This window comes from Ambystoma mexicanum, chromosome 11 (genome assembly GCF_040938575.1).
Source record: "Ambystoma mexicanum isolate Mex_15411 chromosome 11, UKY_AmexF1_1, whole genome shotgun sequence".
Taxonomy (NCBI): Eukaryota; Metazoa; Chordata; class Amphibia; order Caudata; family Ambystomatidae; genus Ambystoma; species Ambystoma mexicanum.
Window position 1 is genome coordinate 820,245,296 of NC_090934.1, and position 22,043 is coordinate 820,267,338.

Below are 22,043 nucleotides of genomic sequence, written 5' to 3' on the forward strand. Positions count from 1 at the left end.
GTCACACGAAAGCCCCCTGAAGGGAATGTGGAGAAAAATGTGAAAAGAACAGCTGGCATCCAACAAGTGGAGGTTGTGGAGTCCGAGATGAACGGACATTTACGATTAAATGTACGACCCAAGGCTTGCCAAAACATAAGCCGGACATCAACAGATGTGACTTTTTGTGCATTCTACATCATATGCTTCCGCTTAGAATCTTAGTTACTCAAGACCTCACCTTCTTTGAACCGATTAAAAACACAAAATTACCATTTTGCTGAGTTCACCGTTTGTCCTCTAAAACAGCTGTTTTGATCAGATCGTACAAGTCCAGGTTTCTTGATCTAGGCTATGCGCTGAATCCGGCTATTAAGTGTGCCTCCAAATGAATGGTCGACAGTGGATTCTGGTAACTTTTTAGAAAGTATGAAATTGGCTGGTCTATCTGTTGGAGGGAAAAGTAGCACAAATACTCGGCAGGAGAATGTACTTAGGATATTGAATTGGCAAATTTTGATTAATGACCCTAAGCACTCTCATAAGAATTGAAACTGGCAAATGTGCAGCTGGAATAAACAAGGTTTTTCTCACCTCCTTGAAGGGAGACAGTTCTCTAAAAATGCTGCTCATGGAGTTCAACACGGACAGTTTCCAGACCTGTCAAATTATGGCATAAAGGGCAATCCGAGGCCGCCCTTATTGCGGCCTGATAATTGGAGTAAATAATCATATTGAAACCACTAGAATATTCCCGATTTATAGAAAACCAGTCCATGTTGGCCGTGCGAGTCTGCCTTCCTAGTAGCAAAGCTGATCTGATTGTTATAAATATTTACGATCCCTGGGTATTGAAATCCCAGAGACAACTATGGAGTCTGTCTCAGAAATAATTGGTGATATGCCTCCAGAGTACAAAATTTAATACACATTGGGGGTGATTTTAATGCCTGTTGTTGTAAACCTGAGCTAAATGGAACAGACTATGTTGAGTACGTCCACCATGGAAGTCGCATGGGCAAACATACCTGGAAAAGTGGATCTAAATCGGCCACTCTCGATATTTGTTTCTGCAATTACCCTGGCCCCTCGTGTTAGATATCTAACAGTAATGTACAATGAATTTAGTGACCATGCTGTCGTTACTCTCACCCTAGATGGCTGGGATAATTGTGTGGAGCAAAGTCAGGTTGGGTTTCTTGAAATTAATCCATCAGGTAACAGAATACGCTGGACGGAGAAAAATCTGGAAAGTGCCTGCAAGTTTACCATTAACCCATAGCTAGTGTTAGCCTCTCTAAATGACCTGAATGCTGATGGAATCGAGATGTGGATCACAGATAACATGTCCAGGCTAACAATACAGAAAGGATACTATTCCCATCTGGCTGGTAATAACAATAGACAATATCCAGACAACGTTGCTGGAGAGGTGAAAAAGGGCCATGTGAAAAGAGATGTTCAAACAAGGGTATGGATTATCTTTGCATGATAGATATCTTGCTATGCGTTTAACTGGTATAGAAGATGGGTTAAGATGGGTTAAGGGATGGACATTTTTTCATGTCTTAATGCCCAAAGGCAACATCTTATAAGTAGAGCAAAAATAAAGAACCCTTGGGAAATTAGGAAATTACTTGTTGAGTTTAAGTCCCAAAAATCTAAGCAAGTGACTTGCAGCATTGGGGAATATGAGTGGGCTAACATGTACATGACACATTTACTATTGCGAAGAAGTCCAACATGGTTAAAACTATTAGCAAAGAGAACTTCAAAATGCACTTTGATTTGGAAATTATTGAAACTAAAATTTGCAGGTTAAAAGACTCTTGTGTCCCTGGCCCAAATGGCCTCTCAAATACTGTCCTGAAATATCCCCTGAATTCTGAGCCAAACTCCCTTTCTTACTGTTTACTAAGGTTTGTGTAGAAGGTATGATACCTGCCTCATGCCACAGCTCTTTGCTGGTATCCATCTACAAAAAGGGTGAACGATCTGTCCCTGCACACTTTTGACTTCTTGCAATACTTGACATCTCAGGGAAAAATGTTTGCTTTCCTTATATTGGACGCCATGGAAAGATGCTCTCACTCGGTCAATCTATTGGACAAGTTTCAAATGGGCTTCCTGGCCGGATCCAGCACTATGCATTGCCTCTGGCTCAGGCACTCCCAGTGTAGGGAGGCAAGAACTAAGGACAATCCTTATCTGCATGTGGCTGTGACAGACTTTCGTGTGGCCTTCGACGCGGTTGGCGGAGAGACTGGTCGAAAATGGAAGTCTATGCCTGCCATGCTAGTCTCCTGTTGGCTGTGAGAGGGGTTCACGAGAATACCTTGGTGCTGGTGAGATTGTCACCAGAGGGCGTTTGACGGCCCCCTTGCAATCCAGAGAGGTGTCAAACAGGGTTGCGTCTTGGCTCCTCTGCTCTTCAATATGTATCTGGCAGATGTGCCCGGTTGCATGAGGATTGCTCAAAATTTCCCCCCTCTGTAGCTCATGAGAAAGTGGTCTGTATGTCCTATGCAGACGATCTTGTGTTATGTGAAAGCACCTTTTCTGGTCTAGAAAGATCTCTTGTTGAGTTGCAAAGATATGCAGACCTTAACGGTCTTCATATACATTATGAGAAGACAAAGGTGATGCACTTTAGCCATAGGCATGTATCAATACCCCCTATGATGGTTGCAGGAATCTGCATTGAACAAGTAAATACTTAGGCTTGGAACTAACAACTAAACGCGACTACTCTGCCATTATAACAGAAAAGAAAAGGAAAGCTGTTATCCTGCCCTCTATGATCTCTAGATGTTTCAGAGAGGCCTCTGTATAGTATGCTAGATACACTAACGTTGTATGAGCAAAGCTTTTGTGCGACCTCACTTTATGGCCTTGAGGCTCTCTGTATGAAGGATTTAACTTTAGTCAAAAACTATAGAGGGGACATTTTGGCGAAATATATTGGGACGGGGGTCCCTGTGTCCCAATAGAAATCGTAAGATTAGAAGTTGGACTTAATTTCTTGTGGCTCCAAATAAAATACCTACAGCTGTTATATTTGAAATCAAGAATGTCACCAAGATGTCCTTTACTCCAAATGCTGGGGGAAGAAATCAGTGCAAACATTAGTACTACATTCACAAGAATGGTAGAAAAGAGCTTTGATACCATTGATTGGACCCTGAATTGGAATGTAGAACTTTATGGATTACAATACAACTTAACCACGAAATTAGAATGGTGGGACTTGACTTCTAATTGTATTCATCTATCAACTCTTAAAAGCTATCATTCTGTAACTATAAACCTGATACATAAATTCATAGATGAAAAGTATCTTAAATTCTGCCCTTCTCCAGCTTTGCACAGATTTCTTCTCCTTATGAGGATAGATAAACTCCCTCTGTTTATCATTGGACCAGAATTTGCCTTGCATAAATCTTCAAGAACATGTCAGTAATGTGGTATTCTGGGGTTAGAGGAAACATCTCGTCATGTTTTAACTGAATGTTGCGAGCATGGGCCTCTGTATATGAAATTGTTGGGCTCTTTTTGTTAATTTTGAAAGTATAAAAAGTGATTACTTCTGGTGTTATTGTTTGAATACGGATAGTAAATCTACATATAGCATTATACCATGTCTGGGCTAGCCTGAAGGCGACATGGAAACTTTATAAAATGTTATTCTCTATTGGAATGTCGGAATGTTAAATGCCAATGGTTGTTGCTTTATTATTTGATTATGATCTTATTTTTTAAATATTTTGTGTGATTGTTGTTGTGTCGGTTTCTGTATAGTGGTATCTGTCTCCATATGGTTTATTTGTGTTTTTGGTACTTTTATGTATAAGAATTGTGTTTTAAACAAATGGAGCATATGTTACCTTATTTTTTCTTTTTTTCTGTTTTGTATATGTATATTTATTTTTTCAAATGTGAAAACACATTATTAATAAATACAAAAAATGATCAGCCATTTGTTAGAATAAGAGGGAAAACAGAAGTGGAGGGAGAGCTGCCTTCCTGATAGGAAGTATTCAGGAAGAGAGGAGTATAGCCTGCATTGCATGTGGCAATCACAAGTGTGGAATAAATGGCACCTATGTCTTTCATGTCTTCCCAGGAGTAGTAGTCAAAACTGATGTAGTGTAAAGTTAAGACTTTGGTTGAAGTAAATCACATCACTTGTAGTGGTACAAGTTTTCATTAGTTCTGGCAGGTGAGTATACTAGGGCAGAGACTTTGTAGTGGTAGACCTGGCAGGTCTATGGACCAGGTAGAAAGCATTAAAGTACTGCACTGTGGTCGAAATCTGTGAAGTAGTGGCAGGACCACTAAAAGATGTTGTGAATTGTTGTGGAGTCATCCTGATAAAGCATCTTTTGTTGATAAAGGTGAACTGTGGAAATATCCTTATTATTTGAAAGATGCTGTGTTGAACTCTCTACCACCAGTGGAGAGATAGAGTTGTTGAATATTTGGAACTGTTGATTCAAGTCTGAGTAAGAGACTTTCTTGGAACAAGAGGAACTTTTATTATTTGAATTGTGTTACGAGCTGGAAATAGACCAATTTGGAACTGTAGAGTAAAACTCCTGGGGAAGGTGATTTCACCCAGGTTATAAGGAGAAACAGCAAATGTATACTGAATAGAACTGTGAATTTTGATTTGAATTGCTATCCGTCACCTTATTATGTTGTATGAAAGTGTGAGGGGCAGGTTCCTTCTGTTAGTGTTTCCTTTAGTTACTTTGAAATGCAGGGAAATCCTTGTTAGGATAGGGTTAGTGAGGCGTTTGTGAAACCCATTTAAGTTGATAAAATGGCATCTCATGAAAAACCTCTACAAAGTTGTCTGCCTCACATTTCTGACCCCTCACAGCAGTAGACGGGATACCCTCCTAAATCATCAAGCTCTATAGACGGTCGGTCCTCGTATACCTTCTAGGTGCAATAGACAGGTTATCCCTATAAATCTTCTGAGTGCTATGGCTCGGCTAGCATCAGAAATCTACAATACCAAGGCTACAGGCCTGTATCTTCTATGTGGAATCCATTTCCCACCTCCAGGAGCCATGTAAGTGCAATACATTGCCCACCCCCAAAAATCAACCAGAGCGTTAACACTGCCTGCCCTTGAAGTTCCTTATAAGTGAGCATTATATAATTGGATCAACCAGATAATGTTGAAAACTGGACATTGTTTGCAAACTAGTTAAAGTGTAATTGTCAGTGATGTACTGTCTGGGTTGAAAGTAACAGAATAATGCTTATTCATCAACATTTTTGAAAGCTTATCGTGGTATCACTACTTTGGTATTATTTATGTAATGACAAATCAAAATTGTAAAGTAATGAACCCTTTTTGTTTTAATCTTTTAGACTTTGGCATCAACCATATGTCTCTTCTTAAACAGTTTCAGCATCTCAACCACAACAATCCAGACACGTTTGAACCAAAAGATTTAGATATGTTAATCAAATCAGTGAGTGATGTTTTTTGTACATGTTTTTCTGTTACAATATTGTATTTGACTTGAAATTACTATATTGTGCTTAGAAAATAATTATGCCTTGATTTTGAAATACAACTCCAGGTGTAACATCATGGCAGAGATGTGGTGCCCTCTAATGCGCGTGCTGAAAGGGAAGAACCTCAATTCTAGCTATTATGACAACACAAGTTGTATTTAAAATAGTGCACAATAAGGCAATCGAGAGCTCAAGACTGGACCTGGTAGTGTTTGCTTTTACTCAGAGCTCTTTTAATTGAATTAGATTTCAGTTGTTTAATTAAAACTAGCACATGGGCGGAGGAAGCCAGCCAATCGGGTGGCTAGGAACTCAGGCTTGAACCAATGAGGCAAGCCCGCATTCCAGCCAGCCTGACAGCCGAATCCCCCTGCCGCCATCTCCGCTCCCACCTCATTTATTAATATTTTTTTTAAAAACTTTTCCCACCCACTACTCACCTTATTTTGGCAGCCGCTCCTTCTTCCTGGTTACAGTTGGCCGCCATGGAAAAGGCAAGAGGGGCTCCATAGAGAGCTCTGCCTATTGTTAAAGTGGCACCACCTTATTGTATTCTCTCTAAGCACCATTGAGGAATTCCAGAATTCTCTAAAGACTCAAAGCTTCTCTGATGTACCAGGGTCAAATCTCTAACTGGTGTGATTTTGCAAAGGCTACATGTGGCCATGTTAGAATGCCATCTTTTTTGGCGAAGATTCTGCAGAAAACATCTTCACATTTGCATTATTTTGCTTTTGTTTTAAATTTGACATTGAGTGGAACTAACCATTAGTTTTCTATTGGTCAATGAAATTTGAGATCACCACTAAATGCTTTTGAGATTTCATTAAAACCAGCTGAAGGTTAACCTTTCTAAATGTTTATCCATGCTATAGACTGTGATGGAAAGGACAGTGTGGCAAACCAGGAGTTGGACTAAGGGGTGACATGTTATGCGTGTTTTATTTAAATAATCATAAAAACACCTATGTAGCCCTTCTGCTATGAGGGTGATTTCCCTGCCTTTCAAACTAAAACTAATGGTGCTAGTCAAATGTCCCAAATGAAATAGTCCCTGGTCTAAATCCCGATCCTCTATCTGGCCCTACGTCTTAAAAAAGAAATAACAAAAAGGAGGCTGTAACAATATCCTCTGTACTTGTCTGTTGCCTGGCCCAATGGTTTGGATCTCTCTCCAAACGGAAGTATTTAAAAGGATGTTTTTCTAAAGAAGGATGTTGCTGTATCTTGCTTTCTGAGGGATCTTCAAAGCACTTTGGCCCTTTGCTAGGCTTGCTTTAACGGCACCTCGATTGTGCGTCTGCCCGTGTCCAGCATTCAAGTTTTCTTGGGTCCTGTAACCATTGTGTCTTCACCAACCATTGTCTTCTCCAACCTCGTATACAATGGACCGCCCCTCTCAGCGGCGTTACCTCTTCGGAAGCAGTTGCTTCCCTGACTTTGCCCGTCTCTCCAGTTGTTGGACTCTCATGCGGACATCGGGGATCCACCTACTCAGCTACTGCCTGGACTCTGCATCAGTTAATGGGTCCCAGACCCACCACAGCTTTAGTGTGGGCACGCCACCAGGTGAGAATTTCTCACTACCGTGTCTGTCAATACTTTGGCTTCTTTGCCACTTGGGTCCTCAACTTTCCAGCGTCTTGATGGCGATCAGCTTTCTCTCGACGCTACTGCCTTCTCCGCGCTCTAGAGTGGCTCTACTCCTCCAGGACATTCTCCAGTCGGAGGCACTCCTCTGCATAGAATTCTTTCTCTGATTCAAAGTTCCTTATGGTTTTATGTAAATCATTACAAACAAAAGGGATGTTGTTCCTCTTTGACAGTGGAGTTCAGGAGGGAGCAAGCATTGCCTGAAGCTAAAGAAATTGAAAAAATGTCACTATTTGTTGAATCCCAAATGGGGTTAACAGTCTTTGCGATTTCCATGTAGGCAGACCATATAGTGTGAACTGGGAGTTACTTACCGGAATGGGAGTCCTTGTCCACAAGAGAGGAGTCCCTCCCATTGAGGTCCCTCTTGCCCACACCCCTAGGGAGGGTCTTGATGAGCGGTGTGAGGGGTCAGAATTGGGAGGCAGCCTACTTGGTAGAGGTTTTGTATAAAATGCCATTTTATTAACTCAAAAGGGGTTGACAAACTCCTCACCATTCCCACCCTGACACTCCAACACAAAAGGAAACTGACCCTCACACTTATACATAAAACAATCTTGACAAGATAATATATGGCAATTGAAATATAACAGAAATAATAGTTATGCTCAGTATGAACCTGATAACTTTATCCTTGTAACCTAGGCGAGATCCCCTTGCCCAGATTCAAACAGGATTTTCAACCAACAGTTCAAAATAGGAAAGTTCCGTCTTGCAACACGTCTTTATCACTCCACTTGTAGCAGAGTTCCACACAACTTCTTCTTAGTAATCAAGAGCACTTCCACAGTTTATCTGTATCAAAAATAATGCTTTTCTCAGGATGATTCCACAGCAGTTCACAATATACTTTAGTGGCCTTGCTACATCTTCTTCCTCACTTTCTTTAACCACAACACAGTACTTCAGTGACTTCCTCCTGGTCCACTCACCTGCCAGGACTATTACTACAAAGTCTGTTGCTCTGGTATACTAGTCTGCCAGGACTCAATGAAACTCCTAACGCTATTACAAGTACTTCAGTGGTAATGTTTTACTTAAAACAACCTAGCAAATTATTTTGACTTTCCAAAGCATCGGTTTTGTCTACTTCTTCTTGGAAGACATGAAACAACATTGGTGCTGTTTACTCCTCACTTGTGATTGCCACATACAATGCAGGTTATGCTACTCTCCTCCTGAATACTCTCTATCAGAAGGCCGGGAGGATAGCACAGAGGCAAGCTGGAAGCAAGACGACGCACAGCAACACAAATTAGAACCCTGTGGGTATTAAGTGCGTTATAAATAACCAATTGCAATATTTCAATAATGGGTTTTTCTCAAACTTGCTGTTTGGCTTAGACAATGCTTGTTTAGGTCATTTCCAACTACTGCCTCTTTCTCGCTCTGGCAATAGAGATTACAATCAACTTGCTTCTTAATTGCCCTCTCTTGGCTTTGGCGATTACTTTGACCTTTAAGCGCAATTATATCTTCTTTGTCTGTTCCAAAGTTCTTTTTATGCCACTTTAGCTTCTTTGTATCAACTCAGTAATCTGTCATTATTCTCATTATTCTGCAAGTTTAATTTCTTTATATCAGCTGGGCATTCAAAACAATTAGATACGGCCAGCAGGGCCATCAGAGCGTTCCGGGGTCACACAATGCTAGTGAACTCACTGGGTACCGCATACGCATCAGCTCACTCCGATGCCTACAGTGTCTTCTGCTTCCTCTGCACAGCAGACTGCTTCTCTTCATTTCCCGTGTGTGATGCTGGAAATGCATCTGAGGGACAGGGCCTCTGAATCCTTGTCCTTTTTCTGTTTTTACCGTGTGATCTGTTATGTTTTCTGCCCCGGAGTCCATGTGGGACTCCTGGCAGTGCAGCTCTCTTTTGGTTTGGTGAACAGACCCATGGGATACCCTTATGGCACCCATGGGTAGGGGTACAACCCTGTGCCCCTAGTGTATGTTTTTGGGCACCTGTGGGTGGCCCCAGAGCAGGGTATGGGCTGGTGGCAGCTCTGTGCTGAATTTGACAGGTGCTCCGGGTGTCCTCCATTTTGGGATACCCTGGCCCTGCCATTGGGATCTGTTGATTCCTGATAGGAAACAAGATGGCCCCTGTGGCCTCTTGCTTTCTATTGCCTGTTATCTTGTTTTCCCAAAGTCCTGGGAAGCCCTGTCTCTGTCCCTTCCCCCTGACTGGCTGTTGGGTGGAAGTTCCATATATGGTATTGTTGTGAAGGCCCAGCTAGACTGACTGGAGCCTTCCCAGTGACTGTATGTTGTGGGTACCTCCTGTGGGTGGGACCTGGGTGAATGGAGTGTGTGACCAATATACACTTCTTGTTGTGGTTGTCTGGTTTCTGGCATGAGAGACAAAGACTGAGCAGCCCTGCCCGAAACTGGCCTGAATGCAGTGTGTAGTGTTGAATGGCTGGGTACTTGTCCCAATCCACATTTCTTGTTGTGAGTGTCTGGAAGGGAGGAGTGTGGCCTGAATGCACTGTCTGCCTGATTGGCTGACTGACTGCATGAATGGCCTGCAGTATGATTGGCTGCTGAGTGTGTGCCAGCAGCGTGGATGAGAGAGAGGATAGTATATCTGGGGGCCTCTCACCACTGGAAAGTGTTCAGAAGGGACCTTTGGTTGAGAAGCGACCATTGTGCTCCTAAAGCAGCCAGGGAGCTGAGTCTCCACTCTACGAGTAACTGGAACTGCTGATCCTCGACGTCCAGCTGGAAGAAGACTTGCTGTGGCATTTGCTTCGACCGATCCAAAGGCTGACGAATTCGTCGAGGGCTGACCCGAGAGAGGACCTGGTGAGGCGCCCTCTTCCCGTGCTCCGAGGGACCATCGAGCATCGCTCCATCTTCGCCGAAGCGCCCTGGAAGACAGACCCTTGAAAGGCTGTCGACCCGAGACGGGACCGCTGAGGAGATCGAGGTGAAGCATCCGGACATTGACGCCGTCGAAGTCCATTGCCGTCGACCAGGGTTCGCAGGTTTGTGTAACCGCTGGAGGCCCGTCGAAGTTGTGTTGCCCAGCCGTGGGAACCACTTGACGCCGTGCCGCCGACGACTGGAGCCGTCCGCTCCTTTGCTTAAGAACATTCAATCGAAGGACTCTCTCGAGCGCATCGTCGACCGCTTATCCTGCCAGAGAAAGTCGAGGACGACCAACGCGCCGAGGAGAAACCTGCTGGTGGGCTTCCCGCCACCCGACGACCTCAAAGACTATTGTCACCGAGGTGCCCCGCACACCTCCGCCTTGCAGGACGCCGACGTTCCGACGCCGACGAGCACCGCTTGGACGAAGCTGCCGCCTCATCGACATCGTTCTACCTCGTTTGTCGACGGACGTTCGACACCCCGTGCCTCCCGCTTGAAAGGGAAGGCATTCAAGAAGGGCTGTCGATTCCCCGTCGCCGAACAGCGAGTTCCTCGACGTTTGTCGACGTCTCTTCAAGGAGCTCGACTCCACCAGGTACATTGGGGGGTAAAAACATTATAGGAGAGAATAAGACTTGCCGAGCAGTATATGGACTGGGCGTGTGCTATATCTTGTTTTACAGGTTGCCCAGGTGGGGGGGGGATCTCCACACAGAACTGTGCCTAGTGGTAGGGGCCAGTATTCTGCCTACTGCTCAACCATCTTGTTTTCTCTCCTCTCTCTATTGCTGGTTTCACTCTATTGGTCTGCGTGACATTGTACAGTATTGTTAATGCACTGTAATGAGATCTAGGGTGGTACCACTTTAGGATTGTAAATATTTGCCATTGTAGATTTTGCCGGAGTACAAAGTGAGTTACTATGATAAATGTACATAACCTTAACTATTGATTATATAAAGACTGTGTTCTAACCAATACAGAGTGTGGATATTCCTTTGTGGGGGCTTGGGGAATACACTGTACTTAAGAACCAGCCTGCATCACCTCCTGAGAAGCTAGGCCTTGATTGCTCGACCATTGCTACCGAATAGAGAATCTTGGCTGGGGTCTTCTGTGCCTTTCCTCCACCATATAGGGAGCGGAAGTACAGACACCCCCCACCGGTCGTTGAGGCCCGTCTCTCACACCCTGGCCATGCCAGTCGGGAAAGGAGCGTTCCCCCGCTCAGCGGACACTCCGGTGATCGCCACCCAACTCACAATGGGAATGGGGAAGCTTTTCAAATCAACGCTTCCCGCCGTGCAACCTCTGCATTCACGGCCATCAAGGGGGGGGGGGGTAGCTTTCCAAGACCACGCTACCTGCTGCACGACCTCTACACACATGGCCTTTGAAGGTAGAGACCCTCTCTCAAACCAGCATCTGCTCTGCAAATAGCAGTGGCTCTGGTGTCTCTGCTTTCATTCAACTTCTACTGCAACATGCAATTACTGCAATCACTCCACCTCCCACCACTTTTCCCTATGGCATGGACCTGAGAGGGCTTTTTATACTTACCGGTCCTGCTCTGGTCTTTCATTATTACTACTAGACTGCAACTTTCAGTCCTGTGCATCCCTCTTCTTTGTCCCAGTACTTAGGGCATTGTGGGATTTGAAGTCTGCAATGTTCACATGACCTCTTTTACTTTGAATGTTTCCATAATTACTTACTTCATTTCTATCCTTCTCTTCTAAGGGACCTAATGAGTGGTTCTGATTTACAGGCGAGTTCGTTTTTAAAATTTAAGATGGTCATGTTTTTAGATTTGCATTTAACATTCCCTTTCAGCACCATAAATGTAGGTAACTATGTGGAGGGAGGAAGTGGAGCGGGGGGGAGGGGGGAAGGGTTTGTTTCTTAATCCCAATAAATGATTGACCGTTTTCATCACCATCAAGATAATACGCTCTGGGAAAGAAAACCTCCCTCCGACAGCAAGCCATTACTTATTCTGGCATCACTGGCATTTCTTCCTCTGAGGAAGACAAATACTGCGTCCCTCGCAATAGAGTCCTCCTGTTCCCCTGGGGCCCTTCTCCTCCCAGGTGATCCTCCCGGCTAATAACATCCCCTGGATCAGGATCAGGTAGCGGCTGCCTTCCCCTGGCCGCCTGGCAGGAGACTTTAAGGGTCTTTGTGAGGACTCTGCACGATTCATCACAGCAGGCTCCCCTCCCTAGCCTCGGAGAGTGATTTCCTCTCTGGGGAGAAGGAACGAATAGTCTAGATTCGGTGCAACAGGCATTTTGAGTATGGTCGGCAGATGAGATTATCATTGCTCCAGCACATACTAGTTAACAGTGAGGATTTCTTCTCCTTGTTTCCTTGTGCATGGCAAGGGCAGCCTTACCTGGACCCAACACCAACAGGAGGAAGGTAACCAAGGGGTGAAAGCAGGTGTTAAGATGGATATTCAAAATCTACTTTGGTGGTGGATTTGGGAGGCCAACCTGTTACGCTGTACAGAAAAGTGACTGAACTCTAGCCAAACCCAATCAAGGAAGGTAGAAGTGTGGCATGGCTTGGACTGAGGAGGGGTGGGAGTGTAGTCTAGGGCTGCAATGACACACAGAGTTCTCCAAAAATATACAATGATTTATTAGGCATTTTGAAATGTACGCTAAAAATGAAACCTTTAGGTAAGTATTGTCACACAACTACTATAAAACATATGTTCATTCTATCTTGTGAGAAGACGGAAAAGCATTGGATTCAAAAACAATACAATACAGGTAAGTAATCGTATGTATACAACACCGTAATAAAACACTTAAGAGCAACACTAGACTAGTTTCCTAATACTTAGTAAGTCCAGCCCTGAGAAGGATTGGGACCTAGTGCCCTGAAGTCATCGGTTTGAAAAGAGCTACTTTTCAGGTAGGTTTACTATTGGATTGAGCTGCAAAAGTTCAGGTAAATAGCTCTCTGTCCCACTACACTAAAAAAGGCTTAGGAGGGGATACTAGACTTAGACCACCCCCGATCTAAATCAGGCTAGAGAGAGATGGGGCCAGAAAGTTATGCGCATTTAACCCCATGAAGTATACAGTGGAAAGGAACAGGTATGCTAACTTACCCCCTTACTCCAGAGACAGTTTCAGAGGTTCCAGATTCTGTCTGTGGACATGTCCTGTCCAGGACCAGTCAAGGGCGGCCCAGGTGTCGCAGGTGCAGAGGTAGATTACGAATGTGGGATTTAGATTTGGTAGGTTGCAGCACCTGTAATATGGTATCACTCACCCCCCGCCCCCCCATGGCTATATTCTTACACACAACAAAGTGGCTGGACTAAGGATCTCTGGCTTAAAGACGGCAGCAAAATATCACTGTGCTTGTGGCATAGCGCAATGAAGTGGCCAAAAACATGTTCATTCTACGGTGAAGGTATAATAAAAGATGTAGCATCTGAATCAAGGACCCATATGTATGAACCTAATGTGTGATCGTCTAACTTACCCGAACAGATGGTGGACCGCTGTTGTCCACTGGAGTCGGTGGAGTGTTGGCTTCGGTAACCACAGTGATGGCTGCCGATGCTAACTAATGGCGTGCACCATGTTGTGTAAGTTTAAAGACTCAAATGAGTCAGTGTTAAGAAGACGGACAACCTGAAGTACGTCGAACCCAATGTCCATCATGAAATATTATGAACCAATATACGATATGGCGTTATTTATTCCATCAAATGCCCCTGTGGAAAACTATACATAGGGCAGACCACGAGACCAGTCAAGGAAAGATGGACGGAGCACAAATCTAACATGAGGTGTAAGAGTGTCAGATCACCAGTAGCAAGACACTTCATAGAGCAGCACCACACTATTGCCCGATTGAGGTTTCAGGTAGTAGAAGTAGTCAAAAGATCAGAGAGGTGGTGATTATCAGTCCTTGTCACAGAGAGAAAATATTGGATTCACCTCTTGGATACTGTATACCCAAGGGGCCTCAATGAGGAGTGTTCATTGAATTGCTTAATATGAAGAATACACCCACTAATATAGCAGGCTGTACAACCATATACTAGATCTGTAGACTACTGTTTTGACCAACGCCACTAGGCAACATTGAATTAATTAGGGATTACCACATCATGGCAGTACTGTCAGGTCCAGTTGAGTCTCCCTGCGGGAGTGATGCTGGCCCACCAGACCCCCTCAAGTCTGCCTGCCAAACAGCCTCAGAACTGACATGACTGCCTAGCTGGCAAAGCCAAGGGGAAAGGGGAAGTGGATAAAATAAAAAATGCAGCTCTTCTTTAGCACCTATGACGCTCTCAAGAACCGGACTGGATGTCGTCTGTGAGAATCTAAAAGATAATGACAACTGGTTACTAACTGCAATGTCACAATTCCTCTAAGTTTCCATAAACCTACTATTGCTTAATGCGTCCTAATTCAGCAGACATGTCCCCTTCTTGAGGTCTACGGACAAACACAATCTGTCTCTGCGGCCACACCACAAAGCCAGCAGTTCTGAGAAAGATTGAAGTAAGTTACTGTATATAACTCCAGCTCTTCATAACCTGTGTAAATCTAATGGCACTTGAAACTAGAAATAACCCAGTCGAGAATGGAATAATTTCTTGGTCCAGCGGCAAAAGATTCATCTGCCAACCTTATATCATCAATGGTTTTGTCACACCTATAGAAAAATATAGAAAACTATCGCCTTTAAAAGTAGCCATACTTCATACCCATTATGCCCTAAAACATAGTATTGAGATAAATGACCATTTGGAAAGTTTGTTTCAAATTGCTGTTTTTTAACAGAAGCCTAGTTTACTGTTTATGCATTAGTCTTATTGAATGACTTCATGTTAAATCACTATGTACGTGTAACAGAGGGCACAAAGGAGAAGGAGGGCACTAGAGTATTGCTCCCATACTACCTTTTTGTGAACATATGCTGATCCAATGGGTGGCCAGCCCTTGCTCGACTTGTTATTTTCTATGAACTTACTGTCCTCTGGGTATGGCTACAACTTTTCTAGAGGCTTTTAGTCTGTTGCCGAACTCCTATCCATCCCTCCGTGTGCTGGGGGGTTTTAATATCTTGGAAGAAGCAGATACTGCCCTTGCACCATACAGGCTAATACAACATGTTGACCTGTTAAGTTCAAAACATTTAGTGGCCCCGTCCAAATGGGTGGCCATACTTTAGATCTCATTGTTTCTTTCTCTCCATCGATTTTCATCAGCTGCTCAGTCCCATTGATCTGGAAGGTTCATTTCTTGATCCCTTTTTGTCTTCAGTAGATCACTACAAGAACTTTGCTTCTGTCTCTAGGAGAACATTAAAAGAAACATATTACATGCTCTGACCCCATACAGTATCTAACTCCTCTTCCCTGTCTGTAGTAAGATTACCATTTAAATTGTACATTACACTTGTCGGGATAAGTGGATAATTTTGTTGCTTAATTTACGTAAGCACTGAATACCCTGCAACCGTTTAGTAAACTAACAGCGAAAAAACAGAATAAATCACGAGATGCCTGGTACACCCCTGGCATTTCATTACTGAAAACCCCCCAGAAACGTATGTCGGAACAGAAATGCTGTTTAAATAATCGTGCAGAAGATTAGATTTTCACCATTAGATAACTTTCATAAATCACTGTTTACTACTGCCAAAAAGACTTATTATGCCTCATTTATTGATGGTACTAACGATGAGCCGAAAACGCTTCTTCTTAACCTGATGAGCACTTACAAAAGTCCATCTGCTATTTCGATCACTGCAATCCCTAACCTGGAACATTGCAATCCATTAGTCACTGTTTGGAAAGATTTTCTGTTTGCAACTTTCCCCTCATAGTTTTCTATGGAACCCCATTCTTTTTGCTTTGATTTTGATCCTATCCTGACTTTATGAAGGGAAGTAAAGTCTTCAGCTTCACGGCCCCTGCATTTTTCCTCATTTGTTTTGAGGAAACTGATTAGTCCTTCAGACTATCAGTATTGGGGAAACTGTTTCACTTTAGAATTCTTGTATTTTTACATTGCACACAGCACCTTGCAGCGCAATGGGGATACCTGTGTACGTCCTCCTTTTTACACATAGGATTTTTGTTTAGTTTTGTATGTACCTAAAGACAAGTTTATGGCAGCTAATAGTTTTTACTGTTTTTTACTTTTTTATTCTTATGCACATTCGGCTTTACCGCATATGTCTACTAAATGTAGAGGAAACAAACTGGTCCTGCAAGGCCCCTCTTTGTGGGTGAGAGCAGGGGGATGCTGCTTGTTCTATAAGATGAGGATCTGCAGAATCCAAAGTTTTAACTCTGAACGGTGCAGCAAAGGAGAATGACTGGCAAGCCCACAGGAGGTTTCCGGGACTCCTCGGAGCGAGCGTTTCAAACAGCTGGATGTTTGAGTAGAGGTTGGGCCCAATTGTTCGCACTGGTCCAGGGGTCGAAGCACTGATAAGGGTGTTTGAGATCTGCAGAGAGACAGGGCTTTGCTGGGCTAGTGGAGAAAGTGTTGCTTGTAAGCTTTAAACGATGAGGTACGGGTCTTCAGCTGGCTGCTCTCTTTCGTAGGAGTTTTGGCTCCAAGGATCTGAAGAATAGCTGCAGGAGATACCCTCCTACCCAGAATCCAGGCTTGAGTTCCCCCAACTCACCAGTGGCAAGGATCTGCATCATTCAAACTTGGCAGGGGTCAAGTTTTGAGCAAAGCAGGGATCGCTCAAAACTGTAATCCAACCCCCGGGCTATGTGAGGGGGAGGTCCCCCCTCACTGCCAGGGGGCTGGATTACCTTCAGTTTCATGTCGGCGTGCGTAACGCACGTCGGCGTGAAACGGAAAGTAATTCCACCGCAGCAGCCATTTTCGGCTGCTGCGTTGGAGAGAGAAGGTGAGTGCCCTTGTTCCGCCTCGATCTCCGGCTGTATTTCAAGCCGGAGATCGAGGCAGGTATCGTTGGAAAGGGGAGATCTTCCCCTTTCCAACGATACCCATTGTGTGGCTTTGTTGCCCGTGGATCGGGCGCAGGGCGCCTCGATCCGCGGGCAGCAACGTCACGGATCAAACTAAGATCCTTTTCTGACACGTGGGGGAGGGGGGGCTGCTTACTAGGTAAACGGCCCCCTTCCCCCGTGGCCCCAAAGCATGAGGCCACAGCGCCAGGGACCACTGGGGGCAGATGATCACTGCCCCCAGGGGTGGGGAAAAAAAAAAATGTCGAGGGAAGGAGGGAGGTGGGAGGGGGTTTTGGGCCCTGGGGCCCACTGGGCCACCAGGGATTGACCTAAAAGTGGTTTCCCTGGAAAGGGGACTTTCTCCCCTTTCCAAGGACACCACATATGAGGCATTGCTGGTCACGGATCGGCGCAGAGCGCTCGATCCGTGACCAGCAACCCACTAGACCACCATGGATCTCTTTGTGAGGTGGGGGGGCGGAGGGGGCTGCTTCAAGTAAGCAGCCCTTTCCCCCCTCCCGACCCCAAAGCATGGGGGCACGTGCATGTGAACCCTGGGGCAGATGGCTGACCATCTGCCCCAAGGGAATGTAAAATAAAAAAAAAATGAAATGATGGGAAACGGGGGTGGGGGCCACTAGCCACCATGGATTTTTTACTGAATGAAAGGGGGGGGTGTCCCCCCCAACCGAAGTAGAAAGGGGGCACCTCTTGTAACCCTCCCTGGGGGCAGATATCTGTTCCTAGGAAGGGGCATCTGACCCCAGGGAGGGATGCATGAGGTGGGCCCCCACCCTATCTGCCCCCAGGGTGGGTTGCATGAGGTGGGGCCCTCCATTTGGGGTGGGGGGGGTTGAGGGCCACCCCCCGTTGCGGTACATCATGCGCTGCCAATTTAGGGTGGCCCTCAGCCCCCCCCTAAAAAGCAGCCTGTGATTTTGTATATTTTTTTTTGTTTACCCAACTTTGCTTGGTGCAGATGGCCACATTAGTGTGGCTATCTGCCCCCAGGGTGCCCAAACCCTACTGCCCCATCTATTGGGGGTCCTGCCCCGCCTTTTGGGGTGGCTCTCTCCCCCCTCACCCCAAATGGAGGTGGGGTGTACCTCACGCAGCCGTTTGGAGGAGGCCCAGGGAGGCCTGCATGAGGTGTGTCCCCCAGCCATTGGGGGTGAGGTGGGGGGGGGCACCCCAAAAGGTGGGGCAGGACCCCCAATAGATGGGGCAGTAGGGTTTGGGCACCCTGGGGGCAGATAGCCACACTAATGGGCCCATCTGCACCAAGCAAAGTTGGGTAAACAAAACAAAATATACAAAATCACAGGCTGCTTTTTAGGGGGGGGGCTGAGGGCCACCCTAAATTGGCAGCGCATGATGTACCGCAACGGGGGGTGGCCCTCAACCCCCCACACCCCAAATGGAGGGCCCCACCTCATGCAACCCTCCCTGGGCGCAGATAGGGGGGGGGCTCACCTCATGCATCCCTCCCTGGGGTCAGATGCCCCTTCCTAGGAGCAGATATCTGCCCCCAGGGAGGGTTGCCTGAGGTGGGGCCCTCCTTTTGGGGTGGGGGGGTGAGGGCCACCCCCCGTTGCGGTACATCATGCGCTGCCAATTTAGGGTGGCCCTCAGCCCCCCCTAAAAAGAAGCCTGTGAATTTGCATTTTGTTTTTTGTTTACCCAACTTTGCTTGGTGCAGATGGCCACATTAGTGTGGCTATCTGCCCCCAGGGTGCCCAAACCCTACTGCCCCATCTATTGGGGGTCCTGCCCCACCTTTTGGGGTGGCCCTCTTCCCCCCTCACACCAAATGGAGGTGGGGTGTACCTCACGCAGCCGTTTGGAGGAGGCCCAGGGAGGCCTGCATGAGGTGTGTCCCCCAGCCATTTGGGGTGAGGGGGGAGAGGGCCCCCAAAAATGGTGGGACAGGCCCCCCCAGTGGGTGGGGCAGTAAGGTTTGGGCACCCCGGTGCCAGATTGGCACACCAATGTGACCCTCTGCACCAAGGGGAGTTGGGTTACCAAAGGAAAAAAATGAAAATGGTGGAATGCTTTTTAGGGGGGGGGGCAGTGGGGCACCCCAAAGGGTCAGGGAATTTTCTAATGGGATGGGCCGTTGACCCCCCCCCCCACCCGCAATGGAGTGGGTGCCAAGTCATGCAGCCCTTTCTGGGACCAGATATCTGCTCCTAGGAACGGACGCCTGAGCCCAGGGAGGAGTGCAGGACAACCCCCCCCCCCCGCCCCCATCTGCCCCCGGGGAGGGCTACATTTTGCTGGTGTGACCGTAGGTAACACATGTTCTTTGTTTTGTTTACAGCTTTTTCTACCCAAGCAGCTGCAACGTTATGTGTACTGTTTTTTATTATTCTATGGTTAGGGCCCACTGTCAGTGGGGTGGGTGAGACTGGGGCTGGATTGTTGGTGGTGTGGGTGGGAATGGCCCGTCTGGGCAGATCACCTCCAACTGTCCTGGAGTTGCGGCTGGGCTGCATTACAGCTTTTCCCTTCGGGGAGGTATTGGCACACTGCCGAGACTCCTTGGTGGGGAGAAGCTGTAACGCAGGGCAGCCAGGGCTCCAGCAAAGTCGGCGGTAATATCCCTGGCCTTGGGCACCCTTCTCCCATGTGGGTCTTTGCTGGTGGTTCTGGGTATTACATTCTGGGCTGATTTGCGTAAGTCAGACCTCTGTGGATTCCCACGGGTGTCCTCTTTTGGGAAATACATGGGGTTCCCTGTTTCCCTTGCTGGCTGCGACACCCTAGGCCCAAATCTGTAGGTTGCCCACATGAACAAAATGGGCAGTGGCGAATGGCTTGGGGTTCCCAGTCGGTTACCCTTTTCCTTTTGCGCCCCCGGTAGGTGCACCCACACATGTGAGGTACCGTTTTCATCGGGACACATGTGGGGACACGAGAAGGTAGGCCACGTGTTGTTGGCGGAGTGTTTCGGTGGGTGGCCAGAGCGAAATGTCTGAGAATTGTCTTCATTTCCGGCCAATTTCAGAGACATTTCCCTGTGTCCACTCACCGAAACACGTCGCCAACAGCAGATGTCATACCTTCTCGTGTTCCCACAAGTGTCCCGACGAAAAAGGTACCTCGCATGTGTGGGTGCACCTACCGGGGGCGCAAAAGGAAAAGGGTAACCCGCTGGTAACCCCAAGCCTTTCGCCACAGCACAATTTGTTCATGTGGGCAACCTACAGATTTGGGTCTAGGGTGTCCAAGCCAGCAAGGAAAACAGGGAACCCCATGCATTTCCCAAAAGAGGACACCCGTGGGAAAGCACAGAGGTCTGATTTGCGCGAAGCTGGCCAGAATTTATTACCCAGAACCCCAGACAAAGTGAACATTGTATTTTTTCCCCACCAAATATCACACTTAGTCGGGGATTGTGGCTAATAAAAACTGGGGCAATTTGCGCAAGGCATACCTCTGTGGATTCCCACGGGTGTCCTCTTTTGGGAAATGCATGGGGTTCCCTGTTTCCCTTGCTGGCTGCGACACCCTAGGCCCAAATCTGTAGGTTGCCCACATGAACAAAATGGGCAGTGGCGAATGGCTTGGGGTTCCCAGTCGGTTACTCTTTTCCTTTTGCGCCCCCGGTAGGTGCACCCACACATGTGAGGTACCGTTTTCATCGGGACACGTGTGGGGACACGGGAAGGTAGGCCACGTGTTGTTGGCGGTGTGTTTCGGTGGATGGCCAGAGCGAAATGTCTGAGAATTGTCTTCTTTCCCGGCCAATTTCAGAGACATTTCCCTGTGTCCACTCACCGAAACACATCGCCAACAGCAGATGTCATACCTTCTCGTGTTCCCACAGGTGTCCCGATGAAAACGGTACCTCACATGCGTGGGTGCACCTACCTGGCCGCCAAGGGGAAAGCCTAAAACACAAGTAACCCCAAGTCTGTTTTCACACCGGAAATGTCACACTCTCACATCATACAGATATGGGCCTCGGGTGTCCAAGCCACCAAGGAAAACAGGGAACCCCATGCATTTCCGAAAAGAAGACACCCGTGGGAATCCGCAGAGGTGTGATTTGCGCACATCGCCCCAGATTTTTTTACCCAGACACCCCCGCAAAGTCTGATATGTGCCCCGGACTTTGCGTGCCGATTGGCAGAATGGCTGAGATTCCCCTCTGCAAACAGACTGGGGGTTGCTTGCGTTTTCGGCTTGCCCTTTGCCGGCCAGGTAGGTGCATCCACGCATTTGAGGTACCGTTTTCATCGGGTCACCTGTGGGAACGCGGGACGGTAGGCCATGTGTTGTTGGGGGCGTGTTTCGATGGGTGCGTCGAGCGAAATGTGCGGGAAAAGCATTTTTTTCCCCACATTTCGGACTTTGCAGGGGTGTCTGGGTAAAAGAATCTGGGGCGATGTGCCCAAATCACACCTCTGCGGATTCCCACGGGTGTCCTCTTTTTGGAAATGCATGGGGTTCCCTGTTTCCCTCGGTGGCTTGGACACCCGAGGCCCATATCTGTACGTTGTGCCGGTCGGCAGAATGTCTGAGATTTCCCTCTGAAAAAAGACTTGGGGTTACTTGTGTTTTAGGCTTTCCCCTTGCCGGCCAGGTAGGTGAACATCGGGACACCTGTGGGAACGTGGGACGGTAGGCCATGTGTTGTTTGTGTGGTTTTCATAACGTTTTGACCCATTTGCTGGAGCCCTTTGTCTCACAACCCTTTCTTTTCCCAAATGTGACCTACATTTAGTCGCTGCTTTAGCCACCATACACTTTTGTAACCTGCACAAGTCACCTACCCTTGAAAAGGTCTGCCTGTGCTCTTTCAAAAAATGTATGGCTGCCTTTCCTCACCACATTGGTTTTCCCAATTTACACATGCTAAGTGCGTCTGGTCAGGCCGTGAGCGTAAAACTCCTGTGTACCATGGCTCAGTGTTTGGCTTGTGGTATTGCTTGTTTTGTACAAACACTACAAAAATGGTATGCTCTCCTAACTGCAAGAGTCGGGGGAATGTAGCGGAGCATTGCTTTTCTCAAAATTCATA

The 22,043-nt window shown here is 46.6% G+C and overlaps 1 protein-coding gene across 3 annotated transcripts in view; it reads left to right on the top strand.

Annotated features, from left to right (window-relative positions):
* The window catches only part of NUCB2 (nucleobindin 2), a 680,179-nt gene that overhangs the window by 216,110 nt on the left and 442,026 nt on the right, over positions 1-22,043 (top strand). For all 3 annotated transcript variants that reach the window (XM_069623774.1, XM_069623775.1, XM_069623773.1), the window contains exon 5: positions 5,362-5,465. In XM_069623774.1, the coding sequence (XP_069479875.1) occupies positions 5,362-5,465 (104 nt within the window). The remainder of the gene's footprint in view (positions 1-5,361; positions 5,466-22,043) is intronic.